Below are 16,343 nucleotides of genomic sequence, written 5' to 3' on the forward strand. Positions count from 1 at the left end.
TTTTGAAAATGATAGCTTATTATCATTTACAAAAATGAATCGATGAAATTTTTTTCCATCGTCCACGAAAATATTTAGACATAAATTGTTATTGGTAACAAAAACATTTTTCATTGACTAATTATTTCAAGCGCTACTGGCTATTATTTAGAAATATGTTTTCCAAATTATTCATTTTTTGTGAAATAAACGCACCCTTAACTTCGAACGTGAGTTCAACTAAATTTCAATTGTAAAGGATTGATGGATACATTTAACATCGTTGGGCGGACATATTCATAAACGTTTAGATGATAAAATTGTCAAAAATTTTCGCCAAAGTGATTGCTGATTTTTCCATCATGTGGATGTAATGGAATGATGTTACATATGTCCTATTGGGGTTGTTAATGAATAATCAACTTCATCCCACTTGATGATCTTCCTAAGGAGAGTGATACTGATTTTCGCTGAACTTAATTTTGGCTCTTCTTGCAGCATCACAACCGCTAGAATAAGATCTAGTTTAATGAATGTTCTAAAATCTAGAGTGGAAAAAGAAACATATAAAATCCGGAGCTGTCCATTACGTGAAATTTCAAAGATAACGTCAACCCCTCTTTGAATGGGAAATCAGAGAAGTTCCATTCAAATATATAAAGACACCTGCGTTTTGCCCGGGAAGGATGTGGGATAGTGCAATGGCCCATATCATTAAGTCGCTATTTCTACCGTTAGAGATGAAATATTTTGAAAATGGGAAAAATTTATGGGGGAAAAAAAAAAAAATTCAAAAAACCCAAGGTGGAAGGAAAAAAAAAAAAAAAAAAAAAAAAAAAAAAAAAAAAAAAATTATAAAATTAAAAAAATTTATTAAAAAAAAAAAAAAAAAACAAACCCCCCCCCCCCCCCACCCCCCCAAACCAAACCCCCAACCCCCCACAACAAACCACCCCCCGCCCCCCCCCCCCCCCCCCCCCCCCCCCAACCCAACCCCCCCCCCCACCCCCCCCCCCCTTTCAAACAAACAACAAAAACCAAAAACCTATTATTAAAAAAAAAAAATATAAAAAAAATTTTTAAAATAAAAAAATTTTTTTTTTAAAAAAAAATTAAAACTCCCCATCCCCCCAAACCCCCCCCCCCCTTCCCCCTCTTTCCAATTTTAAAATTTTTTTTTTTTTTTTTTTTTTTTTTTTTAATTTTTAAAAAATCCAAACCTCTCTCTTTCCCCCCCCCCCTTTTTTCCCCGATAACCCACCCCCAACCCCCCCCCCCCCACCCAAAAAAACTTATAAAAAAAATTTAAAAAACCCTTTTTTTTTTTTTTTATGAACGAGCGAGTATGATGTGATAGATCGATCGAAACGATTGATACAAGCGACTGAATAGTTAAGTCGAGAGCCTCCAAAGATACGAAAGAGGAGGATAAGAGAAACGAGCGAAATAGGAAGCTGCCACCAAGCTTCCTTCTGTGTCTCTCATGGCGTATTCATTTTTCATTTTCTCTTTTTGGATAATTTCAAGAAAAGAACAGTATCCATCTTTTCCTTTTTCTTTCCTCAATGGCATCATTCAGCCTTCTTCAACTCACCTTCATCATCTTCTGCTCTCTCTTGCTGTACTCCGAGCTCTGATCGCAGAAGAGGTAGAGAGAGAGAGAGAGAGAGAGAGAGAGAGAGAGAGAAAGAGAGAGAGATGTTTGCTCCGCCGGGCTATCAGCAAGTGTCGCACTTCGATCACGTCCGTCGGCGCCATGAAGAAAGAGGCTGCCTCTACGCCTGGTTGATCTCTTCTTCTTCTTCTTCTTCTTTTTCTTGCGGTCATCACTCGCAATCGTTCATCAGTGGTCTCTCTCTCTTTCGTCCTTTTTATCCACTAACAATGGTCTAAGTTTTGGCGTTTTGCTAATCATGTCTCGCAGTGATCAATCACATACGATCTAAGACCACATCTGTTTGACATAGTTTCACGAAAACCTGTGTATCGTGGTCGTCATCATCATCATCATCATATCCTTTGTCATCGCTTCATGCGTATTGATGTTTTTCTTTCCTTTTGTGGCAATGGTCTTGGAAAGTGCAGCCTGTTCGCGCTGTGTTGCTGCTTCTGCTGCTTCGAGACTTGCGAGTACTGCTTGGAGATGCTCTGTTGTTGCTGCCCCTAAAATAAACTACACGCATGAACATCATGGATATCACTCCCTCAGTTTCTCGTGATGTTCTGTAGATCTGGTTTCTTCAGTGTATCCACTTTGAAATAATATGAAGTCTCGGTTCATGTATATCTTCTAATATACCTGAAGAAGTTCAAGGCTTGCGAGTTCTCATCAAGCTATTACGTAATACCCATTTAGAGCTATTGTTTCTTAAGAAGAGATTGATGGTCTAAAATTCAGTTTTACTGAAGAAAATAGATGGCGGTCTGGGCAACAATCCAGAAGCAAACGAGACTTGCATTAGAGCACATCTTTTGGCATCAGAAGAAGAAGAAGAATGAGGGGCTAACCCTCACCGCGAGGTATGAACCGTGAGGACGAGCTTCGCCAATCTGATTACTCATAAGGCTTTAGGTGTGTTCCATAGGAATTCTGGGTTAACAGATTCTCTTAATCTGATCCGAGCGAATGCCATTTCAGGCATACGAATTCTTGGCCACGAGGGCACTTCCAACTGCGAAATGCTTGTACTTCGGGACTCGAGTTATGTCAAGAAACTAAATGAGTAGAAAATATTGGAAGCAACGAAAATAAACTTCATGCTACATGTGCTTCCTTTCCTACTTCTACCCGATAATAAGAACCAGAAAAATCAGAATTTTTCCCTGCTGAAAGTAGCTGTTTGCTCTAAAGTTTCTTCCTTTTTTTTTTTGGGGGAGGGGGGGGGGAGGGGAGGGATGTAGCAGAAGCAATCAACATGAACCAAGAGCAAAGAGTGCGTTTAGCTGAAGTTGTTAAGATGATAAACAATTGTCTTCAATATGTCCTCAATTCGTAGCCAACTCGAGAACCGTCAGAAGGATTATTAGGTTTGCCCGGTTCACAGCTTACAAAAGGAACAATTATGTGATTGCATAGGGCCCTGTAAGAACTTTGCAGTCTCGCAGGAGTTATTCAGTTAGGGCCCCGTGAGAACCAACTCTGCGATCTATCCAGAATTATTCAGTTAGAACTGATGACTTTAGAAGATGTACATGCAGGCGATGGAGGTCAGCATAGTGGTCATCAATATTGAAACGAGGTTCACAGCATTGTTGTCCAAAATGCTGAGTCCTGAAATCCTCTTGACTGTCGGCCCCGGTTTACCAACAACCTGCAGAAACATTTCCAAATCACGAAAATTTCAGTTAGACCATGTGAAACGTCTTGTAATTTTGAATATTGTAGTGCATGTAATGGTTTAACATGTCGATGACGCAAGTACTTTAGTATACAGACCTTATTCCGAACTGTGCAGAATCCACTGAACTGTAACGTGGCTCCAAGCAGAGAATCTATGACACTCCCACAAAGTCCCGCCAAGGTGGAAAGGGGTATCACTAATAATTGCTTCAAAGCCACATCCAGCGTGCATTTTGTTGTGAGAAATCCTACGAGCACGAATGATATCCCTATTACCGCACCTGCCGCTGCAGCTGCCATTAGTCCCTGAACAGTCACACCACCATTCGTGCCCTTCCGCACAGGCTATTGGCAATACACATAACAATTAGAGACAACATTAAAATTCTCACAGTAACTATATTATTCTCTTGCATAAATAATCAGAGTAAGTGGTAAGGCAGCTGTCTGTTTTCCCTTTTCCTTGCTTACTTGCTGGGTAGGATTGAACCTGATTTAATGACGTACTGTATATATGAATATGATCAGGAGAACGTTCATGAGTACAAAAGAATTCAGAGGAGGAAAGTTCATGAATCTTTGGAGCCTCCTCAATCACTCCATTCGTAGAAACTGACTTTATTTGTAACAATTTTCAGCTAGCAATCTTGAAGTATGAAGGCCCTACAATGCCTCAGCGGATGGAACGAGTAAAACCACTGAAGTCAATGCTCACGAGCAAATCCATCAGGCACGAACATGCCAATGGCTAAAAGCTCAAGACTCTTTTTCCACCAAAAGCCATAATCAAATGCCGCAGTATCCTAGTACTGAAATTGCAGATAGTTGATATAACAGATGCCTAAAACTGAAGGGGATAATGATGATACACTCCAACTCGCAAGGGAAGACTCCCACAGTGCAATGGGCACAAGGAAAAAGAACAGAATGTACACACCTTGAAGGTCGTGATCAGTCGCGGCTGCTCGTCACTAAGAATTCCGAGCTCCGAAGACCATGTGTCGCCATTACAGCAACAATAGTGACCAATTACACCACCAATAAGAGATGTAATCAGAGCCGATTTTCCGGAGTCCAAACACTCATCCTTCCATCCAGTTAATGTCCAGATAACCACAACGAGAACCGTAGCAATGGCGCTATTTGATAGGACCTGTACCCTAATAAGAAAAGTCAAGCAACCATCACGGACATCACCGTTGATAAATCTAAGCACTTGATCCACAGTAGCTGCATTCTCCTCACAGGTCAATTAGGCATTGGACATATAACCAGTACCCAAATAAGATCATAGTTATGCCTGCGAGCGCATGGAAGATGGGGAAGACATGCCGAGTGCAACTCAGCAACATACTAAGCAAGGTTTCATTTTGGATGGACTGGTCGAGGTTGCAAGGTTCGAAAGAAGTTTGTAAAAGGCACTCAGTTTGTTTATTCAACATTCTTTAGATAACTTCAGACTTCAGAGGTAACCAAAGAAACAATCCCTGAATATCATAACTATGCTTTAAGTATGAGAAACATCAATAAAATTCCTAACTACTTTGTCCCTTTTTTTTTTCATTGCAAGAAGGCATTGCATTCATGGAAAGTGCTAAATATAAATTACGAGTCAGGTCAAACCAAGCTGTACCAATAACCCCACCTACAATTTGCAAGCGACGCCCGCACAAAAATTGAACTTTTCGATTGCTTCCAAGCAAAAGAACTTCCACCATGCACAGTGCGTGTGTGTGTGTCAAAGAGAGAGAGAGAGTGATGATTTACCAATTTCTCTGTCCACCCTCCTTGAAATCAGCGTCAACCTTGCGCTTCTTCTCCTCCCCAACTTTGGTCAACTTGGATGAAGTGAAGAAGAAAACAAGCAACATGGCTCCATACCTACCCAAATTCGAAACACCCACAAAAGAAATCCATCGAAATCCCATTGGACTAACATCAAGCGATCCCGTTCACCGAAACCCAAGAAAGCTAGCAGTCGAATTCACCTGTACCCAGCCGCGATATGGACGGCCATGACCAGGAACCCGGCGACTGCCCCCGAGAAGTCGAGCGATTTCCGCCGGTAAGCTCTGAACGCCACGAAAGAAGCGACCAGAGCCGCAACCGCCGGTTGAATCAAGTGGGTTCCTTCCATTTGCGGCGGTGAAGCGACGGGCGTGTGATTCCTCGGATCTCAGCAGTGATGTCGGACTGAAATTGTCAGAAGAAGATGAAGAAGAAGGGGAGGGAAGTTGGTGGCGAAGTGTTGGCGGCCGCACGCCGGCGCAGTAATTCTGTGTTTGGTTTCTTTTGTGTTCGGTTTCATTTATTGGGGGGCACTTTTCACCGTACAAATGTACCGGAAAACTTTCCTAATTAGCTCGAAAATTACCTATTGGCCTATAAAATGTCTGGCACAACCTCTTCTACTTTTTTGGCTTTATGACAAAATATGGAAAATTACCAAACTTTGAAAAATTATGAAAGATTTGCATGTGAATCTACCCATCTCCAATTGCTTATGGGTGTACTTGGATAGAGATTTTCTACTTTTCGTTAATTTTAACTTTTGCGACGAGATGCATTTTGAATTTTTTTAGTTTGGGACGCCCGAAATGTTATTCCAATGTTTAATTGCATTAATGTGGTGTACCAAGAGAGAAGCCTTTGAGCAATGAGCGTGCACACCGAAAAAGTCATATGTCCATAAGTTATTGCCTATTGATTGTCCAGCCTTGGTGAGGATTTTTTTCATATGGGATATTTGGTAACGATAATTATGATATGAGTAATCCTTAAATTTTTTTATGTTTAATGTAATTCCTGAATTTTTCTTTATTCAATTTAGTTCCTGAAGTTCACTTATTCCGCTCAATCTGGTCCACCACAAGTGAATCCATCAGTCCCTCTCTAGCCCTCTCATCTCAATATCGCGGCCTCCACCACAGTCACTCTCGTTTCTCTCACTCAACCGCCGCTGCTTCGCCGCATCACACACTCCACCACAACTCTACATTGGCAACTCGACGGGTACTAATAGCGGCTCAATCATCTGGATCTCAAAGAAGTTTAACGGGTTAGGCTTTTCTCTTCACAACTTTCAGAAAGTTGTTCCCGGGTTTTCACAGATTTCTTCCCACTTGTGATTTGTGAACAAACTTGAAAAAATCGGTTGATATATGCATTTTCAAAAAGTGACTAATTAGAAAAGTTCAAGAATTCATGGGCAATCTCCGGCTTGGCCCGGTTTGGTTTGGTTGCCAAATAGCTCGGTGCCCGGATATAGCAGGCTCGATATGTTCGGGCCGGGCTTCAATTTTGATAGAAGCCCACCCAGTCCGGCCCATGAGCAATACTGACAATCTCTAGGATCCAATTGGTCCCCATAGACAAGGGGTTTATGCAGATTATCTAGTGCTCTGTTAAGCCTAACTATAGGTGATCAATGAGTAGGCCCGGCTGGCCCGGCCCTTAAGGCAAGGCCTAATTCTTGCCCGAGCCCACCCATTATATTGATTCTTATGAATCTTCGGGCCAGCCCGGGCGGGATTTAGGATCGGGCCGGGCTTTCTCACTAAAAGCGCTTGCACAAGCCCACCCAAAAATGTCTTTCAGCATTGTGGCTCGGGCCGTGCTTGGGCGGCCCCACGGCCAGCCATGCCTTTGATCAGGTCTAAGCTTCGTGCAGGAATCGGCATTAATGCCAAGGCAGTTAAATTTGTGCCGTGTTATCGTGTTCGCCTGTTACTAAAATGTATTGCATGATGATAAACTCCCCCCTCCCCCGCTAAAAACTGGTCAAAATGAATCCAGTCACGTTTGTTTTGAGGGCCTGGAGCAATCATATTCGTATATCGTATCATATTCGGGTTTGTCTCACTAAATTTATGTTGGATTTGACTCATTTTCTCCTGTCCTGTCAAGAACTAATGACCCAAAGAACTTTCCTTGGAACTTCTCAATATTCAAACCTACAGTTTCAGCGCCTGCTGGTGCTTTTTCAAAGCACAGACAGCTGAAAATCTTATAAATAAAGTTCGAAAGACTTGTATCTTATTAAATATTAATTTAGCTACCTCCTTAGATGCTTAATATTAATCTTTTGTGCTTGTTCTTGCGTTGCATATATCATGTCATTGCTTAGAAGTTTGTCAGCCTGATTGAATTTTGCCAGATGAGTGCATGTAAAGACTGTACATTCCCTCTGGAAAGATGTTCGATCAGATTTCCGTGATCCAAACACTTTCTTGCTTTTCAGTTTTGTTCAGATTTTTATTGAAGTAGCAACTAGCTGAAATTGATTGGTTTGGAAGTTCTTCTCCCTGTACTTTTTGCAGAAGAGAAAAAAAAAAGTTCTTCTTTGATTCTGATAATGCAGATCAAGGATTAGTCAATGGGGCTGAGATGGAAAGGGAAGGCCGCAGAGACCAGAGTGTGGGCTGATCCAATGTCGAAGATCGTTTCGTGGCTCAAGTCATCTTTAATTGAGTCAAATGCTCATGGTTTACTCTCAGGTTGCTCTGTTCTTCTTGCACTAGAGGCGGATCAGAGTGATCTTCTGAATCGGGCATGTTTTGGCCGACCGATGGTCACAACCGAGAAGGATAAGCAGTGGTTGCAATTGAGCATGGAGGAAGCCTTTTACCTTTGCTTTTCCTTGAAATGCCTCAACATTCACGGTGCAGATAATTGACCAAAACTGATCAAGAGTAATGGAAGTACATGACAGATAAGAAAAATCACGTTCTCTGAATCTTTCAAGGCTTATTCTCATCTTAGGACGAAGAATTGGGTGGTGAATTTGGGGTCGCTGTATGGTGTAGACTTTGTTGCGTACCTCCACCATACCTCTCTGGTCCATTCTGAATATGCTGTGCTCGTTTTGACTGAAGGAGCAACGGTCAGATGGACATTGCGCGGTTGGTCTAAGCAGGAGTGTAGCGAAGACGTTCTTAGCTCTTTACGTCAATGAGTACGGGCATGGGGATGCGTCTCCTTCATGTGGGGCACCGTACTATGTGGACGAGAGGATTCTAGCAAGATGGAGGTCCAAAAGATTGTCAGGAAGATAATGCCGTCAATGGCATTTGAGACAATGTAAACCCTGGTTTCATTTGCCTTTTTTTCTTTGGGATACTAGCATATTATTAAAATGATGCCAATATCTGCATGCTTATAAAGGAAGAGGCGAAAACGTAAATTTCAGTTGTCCGTGTGATGCGAATCGCGCTATGCTAATAGGCGTTTGATAGATGTGTGTAGGTTGTTGGGAATGGTTTTCTTGCTCTGGACTCTACCTTCTGCAGAACAGCAGAAACAATGCATTAACAAGTAAGAGTGACTCCGATTCTTTCTCCACTTTTGTCCTTCTTTTGCCCATGTTTGTTTTTGCCGGAGGGCGTAGAAGTGATAACTAAGCCACACCACATCGAGTTTTTATGCACGAATGCATGGCAGTGAATAACGAATGGATCACTCAGGTCCAGACCATTCAACTAAGATACTAAATGTAAAGAGTCTACAGTCAAGGCGGTGTTGTCCCTCAACCACACTCGTGTTTTCGTCGTTTTGGGTCATGATACCTATGGAAAAACGGAACAATACTTTCCAGAATTGGAGGCCTGTTCATATGTCTTGAGCGGGTGAAACCTTTCTGGAGATTTTACATTCCTATCCTGAAACTTGATTGCGTTTGTAGGCCTTGGACTGAGCATCTGTTGATACCAAGACTTCAATTCAGAACAGGGCGAAGTTGTGTTCGTGTGAAGGAGTTCCTATCTAGGCTTGTCATGATTGAATTGTCCTGGCCTTCCCACAAGCACGTTTTTCATTATCCAATTACCATGTCTTCTCATCGTATTAGATAGCAAGAGAAGAACCTTTGGCGCATATTAATTGATGTTCTTGAATTCTATTTCAGTCATCTGATTTGGCATTTGACACCAGGCTCACCTTGTCGTTTTCTCCCTGTTTCGTAGAATATCGATCCTTAACCCTGGCAATATGGCATTTCATTCTTGCTTGCAGGCCAGGGGAGAGCTTTTCGATCGAGCTGGATGAGAACGATCAAGTGTGGTATGAAAGACTTTCCTTCTCATGGCCTACCCGCTTTCTGTCCATCGGTCACTCGTACGTACAATTCAGGTAGAAGTTGATTATTGCTTTGCTCATCAATCTAGTAATGCTGTCATGAAACATTCAATATCTTAGCTACTTTCCCTGAAATGTTGGCAAGCTATATGCGAGTACAACATCACATCGTGTTTTGATAAATCGACATCGATACAGCGATTAGGAGCACCATCTGGATTGTGAAGATTGTAGCTTCGAAAAGTTTGCAAACCAATCACTTCATGCATAAGCTGACTCGTTTTGGTAGACATGCTGCGTACGATTTATCATTGTCATCGATGTCTTGAGTTAACTAAAGCTAGAGAATAAGAATACATATTACTACATAATACCAGTTAGATTTTCATTTGTTACCTAATTAGCTAAGCACATGCAGGCGGCAAGTTAAGGGTTAAAGGCAATCACCCAGATTTTAATTTGTTCCATTATATGTCTGCTCTAGGACATTGAAGTATCGTTATCAAGGGCCCATTGAGCAGTTATGATATTTTGGCATCAATGGGCTCTCATAGATGCTTCTTACGACACACGAGACGGATCATACTTCGATTCAATACCGTTGGCCAATCAATGTTGATCAATATCGAAAGTTGGCAATCGATCCCATTTATCTTGACGATGTCATCGATGGCCGTAAACAATCCATGCCATTGCATGACTGCCGTGGCCGTCCTTGCTCATCTAATCTGAACCTCTATCGGTCCGTTGAATGTGCTAAACAATGAATACAATACAAGCAAATCCTCGACTCAACTCTATGTACGGTCTGCCGAAACAAGGTCGGGGGTGAATTAAGCGCCCTATTTCGGTCGAGCATGGAGCCTAGGCATTCGAGCAACATGGTTCTATAGCAGCAAATCTACTGGCCGTCATCAATCGCCAGATTTAATGACTAGGCAGTCGATCTCAGAGTAACATGTTTAGCATTACAGCAGACATGTTGCCATAATCCCTTGCATACACCCTTGGGATACAGATCATGTGCCCGTGCGAACCAGATGGGCTCTGCAGATAAAGTGACAAGAAGCTGTGAACGAGAGATGGGCTTCCCGAGTGAACTCACCCAACTTGTCTGGTGTCGTACTCTCACTAAACGGATGAGAACACGAAGTTGCCTCTAGATTGAAATCTGGATTCCTACATGTGCACCCTGATGAGAATGCGGTTTCAATCAGCAACCGGCTGGGCCAGTTCAGAAGTACCGGTTTGTCTCGAATCATTGGTACGTGCGCATCAGAGTTCCGAATCGGGTTAAACAAGCGTAGCCAGAGTGATTGAGGAAGCCCTTTCTTCCCCCTCAAACGACTAATGACCTTTGTCATGATATCACGTGCTGTCAAAATCCCATTTAAAGCTTTGTACCTGCATTTTGCTGCATGCATTTATTTCGTGATACTGACTTGGGAGTGGCTGACGGGTGCTTGGCAATTTCCATGAAATGAGAATTGGCTATGACAAAGTAAAATTGGTTAATACCGCGAAAAATCTCAAATTGATACGTCTGTAATAATTTTACTCAAAATTAATTTTTTGATCATAAATAATTGTAAACTGGTACACCTGTGACAAATTTACCCTCAGTTTATTTCCGTTAAATTTTACCGTCAAATTGCTTTGTTAAATAATACGTGGTAATTGACGGATGTATCAATTTTATGTTTTACCCTCCGTTTGTCACGGGCATACCAGTTTATGATTTTTTATGGTATCAATTCAATTTAATGGAAATTAACGGATGGTAAATTTATCACAAATGTATCAGTTCGAGGTTTTTGGTGGTAAAAAAATTAGTTTTTGGTAAATTTATCACAGGTCTGCCAGTTTTGGGTTTTTCATTGTCAACAAATTAGTTTTTGGTAAAATTATCACAGGTGTACCAGTTTGGATTTTTCGTGGTATTAAACCAAGTAAAATTGTCTAGACATGGGATTTATGTTACAAATCTAAGTATGTCATTAAAAGGTTTCATTTCGATTTTCGTCCGGATCTTGAGATCATCGGGACATAAAACATTAAGAGGGTAGTGCAAGGTGTGCAAGTACCGGCATGTTGAAATAACGAACACATCCGTGGAGCCCACTCCATAAGAAATGGAGACAGGCCATGAAGGCCCTTGTAGGAGCGAAAACTCCATTCGTTCAGTGAGGTTATCTTTTAAACGAACACCAAGAATCTAAGGAAAACCCCTAATTAAGAGTACCGGCTATAACAAAATAAACTTGTCTAGATATAGGATATATGGCCACAAGATAATTAATTATGTAGAGTAAAACACACTGTGTATCTGACTTTTTTTCTGTTGAATTTTATTGTCTTTCTCCCTAATATGTGCTTTCAAGGTAATTGTAAAAGCATGCTTAATAATAAATTTTTTCAGTTTTTGAGATCTTAATTGCTATTTCTGACCAAAAAAAAAGAGAGATCTTAATTGCTATTTACACATAACTGTAAATTTTATTTTTTCTTTTCTTTAGTTGCTCAAAAGTTGAGCTGAAGCACTCATTGATAAAAAAAAATCCTTCTATGTTTATCAGGACAAGAAAATAGCCATTTAGGGTGCGTTTATCTCGCGAAAAATGAATAATTTGAAAATTATTTTCTTAAAAATAGTAGCTAGTGTCGCTTACAAAAATGAATGAGTGAAAAAAAATTTCATCGTTCACGAAAATATTTAAATATAAATTATTGTCAAAAAATGAAAATATTTTCCGTCGATGAATTATTTCAAGCGATACAAACGATCATGCTTAGAATAATGTTTTCTAATTATTTATTTTCTGCAAAATAAACGGAGCCTTTATTCCACTACGTTTTCTTTCAAGACTCCGATAAGGGTTCCTCGAATTAGAACGGTAAATCAATTCCAAGAGATGACGATGGTGATATTTTGCTCTTTATAATAATAAAGTAAGCTCAAATGATAGTTCAATTTCAAACTTTTACCCATAAATTCCACAAAAGCCCAAATATTGCAATATTGAACAAGGGCAATTCAAAAGCTAACTGAATCCTACTTTTGCTACACTTGAATAATAATTTCTTAAATCTCGAATAATTTTTCAAATGTAAATATAAGTTTTTGTTATTTGGGAAGTTAATGTCTTTTTCTTTTCACAAAAACAATAGATCAAATCTTCAAACATTTATTTTCTCTTAACATATAGTTCCCTATTTTTCTTTTCACTTGTAAAGCGTGTGCTCTTTTTACTGGTCATTTAACTACATTAGGAAAAAAATGTGATTGAGAGTAAAAAAATGAGAGATCTTCCTGAAAATGTGTCATAACCTTAGGCAAATAAACATAAATTGCTATGACTATTAATGTCAGTCGAAACTCTAGTTTATTCAGAAAGGAAGTCCTCGTGCATATGTCTGAATTGGGTAGATATCTTTGGTGGTTTCATCCAATAAAATGGGTCACGCTTGATTTAAAGGACAACATATGCATGCTGCACCATATCACAAGACCATAAATTAATGTTTCGCAGCACATTTTGAATGACATGGATGTGCACCTGTGCATTGAATATGAATCTGAAAATTGAAGGATTTGGTTGGTTGAGAATGACTTTTTTCTGGTGTTGTTTTCAATTTGTCTAAGGGAAAATAAATCCCATTTATTATCGCAAGGCCCACCCAGGCACCCACGACATGGTAATCTCTGTTGGGTCCTAACCATCCAGGACATTCAAACATGCGCAAGAAATCTATTTAAGGAAGAAAAATCATATGATCATAATTTTTCAAAATTTGTGACTTGAGTTCTTGAATGTTCATGAAGTTTGGTACATCAAGTGTAAGGAATTGCATCATAATTTTTCAAAATTTGTGACTTGAGTTCTTGAATGTTCATGAAGTTTGGTACATCAAGTGTAAGGAATTGCAATTCCATGACCAAAGTACAAAAGCACTCGTACTTGATCGAACATTAATGCTCCTTTTATTTCGCGAAAAATAAACGATTTGGAAAATAGCTTCCTAAAAATGATATTTTACAATCTACGAAAATGTTTTGGCATAATACGTCATCGATAATGATAGCATTTTTTATTTACTAATTATTTCAAATAATACAAACGATCATTATTAAGAAAATATTTTCTAAATTTTGTTTATTTCTCAATATAAACGGAGCCTGAATTTGCATTTTAAATATGATCTCATTTAGAATCCAACTTAGGACTGTATACCCAAAGGAAAAAAAAAAAGGGAAAAAAGACATTAATAGTAAATGAAACTTTGACTTGAATCACATTGCATCGATGAGATTGTACTTTTCAGTTTGTCTTCAAACTTTATATGGTCATAAACCCTAGGTAGTGTATCCATGGACATACAATATGTAGGTAGCTGTAAAGTTTGTAAAAGGTCAAAATTACCCAATCCAACAACTAAAGCAGCATCAAATAAATGATCTTAGTCTCTACCTTGCATTTATTGTCCCAACATGTGGTTAAGCTTGAGAGTCTACTCAAGATGATCAACATATCAAAATGCTCGGATTTGAAAATCACCCGACTTGAAAGTATTTTTGTTTAATTATCCCACATCGCTTGTTTGTGGGGTTTTAATAGGCTTTATGTTCATGTAACTTTCCTTCAGTCATAAGTTTAATTTTTTAAATTGGACTCACTAATATAATATCAGAGCCAAATTCTATTCCATAATTATTTCGCAAGCAAGGCTCTCCGTTCCTCAACTCCAAGTGCTATTCTTAGTCCGGTTTATACGTGATAGGAAATGTTAAAGTATCTTGAATCGTTTGCCTATGGGTTTTAGTGAGTCTTATATTCATTTAATCTTTATTGCCCGACAAACCTAAACTTTCAGTTGAACTTATGGCGATAGCAATTGATGGTTCTACTTTGTGGCAGACAGCTATAGACATAGAAACAAATCAAGTACAGTTTCTAGAAGATGAAAACGATTTTGGCCAAGCTACAAACCTTTTTTTCCTTATGTCCAACCTAAATGAACCAGTAGTCAAATCTGAGGCTTATACTTCCCGACATTAGCAGCTGGGTCTTGTGGTTGTTGACAATATTTAATGTCACATGGGGGAAAACTTGAGACATCATGAAAAACTCCACCCACTTGCATGAAAACTAACAAGTCAAAATCAGATGGCAATTTCTTGAAGCTTACAAAATGGATACATACTAAGGTAAGAATGTCGAAAAAGGTGCACAAGTTTCAAACCCTATGCATATAATCTAATCAGACTCCTAAATTTTTCCATTGGTGCAAAAAATTGAAATCAACTAGGTGAACAATGCAAAAGATTGTCTACGTTGTAGACACACGAAGATCAACTATATTTCAACTTTAAATTGCACATTCCTTCAATACAAATTTAGGACTTGGCTACACAAATTAGTAAAAGATTTAGGATTTGATCACATCAATTCAAAGATGTAAGACTCGAGCTCTTAAGTAAAGCCTTCCAACTCAATTTTATCAATCTAAAAAATTTAGAACTTAATTATTATTGAGATGTGGCTCATACTCTCCCATTGACAGGAAGGTACAATGATCCCTTAACTAGTAATGTAATTGTCTATAGTGTTTGTGACGTAAAAATGCTAACACCTAGCAATTTAATTAGTATAATAGTAAAATATTTTAAGTTGTTGTAAGTGACGGTAGCTATGCTTAGTAATTGTCCTTGATAATTTTTAATTTCCTATGAATCCTTGTAAATGACAAGTTCGTTAGCATCCCTCACATGTAACAATTTTACCTTAAAGTTTCGTAAGTTGGAAACGTTCATAGCTTTCCATGATAAATCACAAAAAAAAATCTAATTTTATTGTGAGGTGCTTTTTCCCTTACTCTTAGTAACCTATCTTCGCGATTGTAATATCTCTTCATAGTTTGTGAACTTATAGGCCCTGTCAATGAATAATTGTCCTTGTATGTAGTAACATTGACAATTTTATGGTCATTAATTTTCCATAAATGTTCGTAAGTTACCACCTCATTAAAATCATCCAACGGTTGAATTTTTTGTAATCTTTTGATCCAACAATCCAGATTGCGTACAGGATCAGTCTCATACATTACCAAATTGAACCATAGAGTTTCCCCACGGTCCCATGATATGGTATCATTCGATATTATCGTCCATCAAAAATCGCAAATCAAATCAGTTGATTGGTGGATGATGTCATATTCTTTTTACATGCACTCTCGTAAATATTTTTTGGCTTCTAGAAGAAAGTAATGTCCCCATAAATGATAATGAGCCGAAAGTGGCTTCACGTGCAGCGCATTGTTCTCACCAACAATCCTGACAAAAAGTAAAAATAAAAGAGAAGTGAGAATCAATGAAATAGGAGGCTGATTAGTGTGGAACAGAAGCGAAAGCTAACCTTAATTAGTCACCAACATTAGTTGCACCATGATTTTTGCAATTGGCACTCTCGCTTTCCTTAATTCCTCTGGTTGGCTAAGCTACGATCGAGCCCAATTGGATATGTAGCTCACTCAAATTAGGATTAGTTCGAAAATGGAATTTGTAATTAAGGGTTAGACAGGTAATTTGCCCTCTCTTACACTCAAGACACGGGCCATCATCGCTTGCACGTGGAACGGTGAACCGAATCAATCCCAATTATCAAACAGCATAGATCTCACGTGACGCTCACATGGATATCTGATAGCTGAAATCAAGTGGACTCACATTCATCGAGTGCGTATAAGAATTTTGCTCAACAAAAAGATAACCTCCACTGCAAGGAACTAGTTAGCGGCCAAGGCTCATATTAGCAACCTCATTCGGAGTTGTTAAAATCCTTGGAGTGAACGGGAAGTCCGATGGACAAATGGACCGGCTGTCAAACATGAAGTGTTGGTCAAGTCTCACTAAAATAGAGAGTGTGTCTATCTTGTTTAAAATGCTGAGTGGGTT

At 39.2% G+C, this 16,343-nt stretch overlaps 1 protein-coding gene, 2 long non-coding RNA genes and 1 pseudogene across 4 annotated transcripts; 2 read left to right on the forward strand and 2 right to left on the reverse strand.

Moving 5' to 3' along the window:
* Positions 1 to 1,429: 1,429 nt before the first annotated feature.
* LOC130136154 (uncharacterized) lies at positions 1,430 to 2,789 on the forward strand. Of its 2 annotated transcripts, XR_008815187.1 has the most exons (4): positions 1,430 to 1,627; positions 1,658 to 1,763; positions 2,065 to 2,499; positions 2,618 to 2,789. It is a non-coding gene; the product is annotated as an uncharacterized LOC130136154 (long non-coding RNA). The 2 variants fall into 2 exon arrangements; XR_008815188.1 differs by lacking the exon at positions 2,618 to 2,789 and having other exon boundaries at positions 1,442 to 1,627; positions 1,670 to 1,763; positions 2,065 to 2,263.
* On the reverse strand, positions 1,840 to 2,825 carry LOC130136155 (uncharacterized). Its single transcript, XR_008815189.1, has 2 exons — positions 2,488 to 2,825; positions 1,840 to 2,152 (listed from the first exon to the last, which is right to left on the reverse strand). It is a non-coding gene; the product is annotated as an uncharacterized LOC130136155 (long non-coding RNA).
* Positions 2,826 to 2,877: 52 nt separating this feature from the next.
* LOC115689479 (protein PGR) lies at positions 2,878 to 5,608 on the reverse strand. Its single transcript, XM_030615522.2, has 5 exons — positions 5,308 to 5,608; positions 5,087 to 5,200; positions 4,257 to 4,479; positions 3,416 to 3,664; positions 2,878 to 3,290 (listed from the first exon to the last, which is right to left on the reverse strand). Exons 1-5 carry the CDS (start codon positions 5,454 to 5,456, stop codon positions 3,159 to 3,161), a joined length of 867 nt encoding a protein of 288 aa, XP_030471382.1. The 5' UTR covers positions 5,457 to 5,608; the 3' UTR covers positions 2,878 to 3,158.
* Positions 5,609 to 7,521: 1,913 nt separating this feature from the next.
* LOC115689480 (tRNA-splicing endonuclease subunit Sen2-2-like) lies at positions 7,522 to 8,392 on the forward strand (annotated as a pseudogene).
* The last annotated feature ends 7,951 nt before the right edge of the window (positions 8,393 to 16,343 follow it).

This window comes from Syzygium oleosum, unplaced genomic scaffold (genome assembly GCF_021117445.2).
Source record: "Syzygium oleosum isolate NSW1041296 unplaced genomic scaffold, Sole_v2.1 Sole_v2.42, whole genome shotgun sequence".
Classification (NCBI taxonomy): Eukaryota; Viridiplantae; Streptophyta; class Magnoliopsida; order Myrtales; family Myrtaceae; genus Syzygium; species Syzygium oleosum.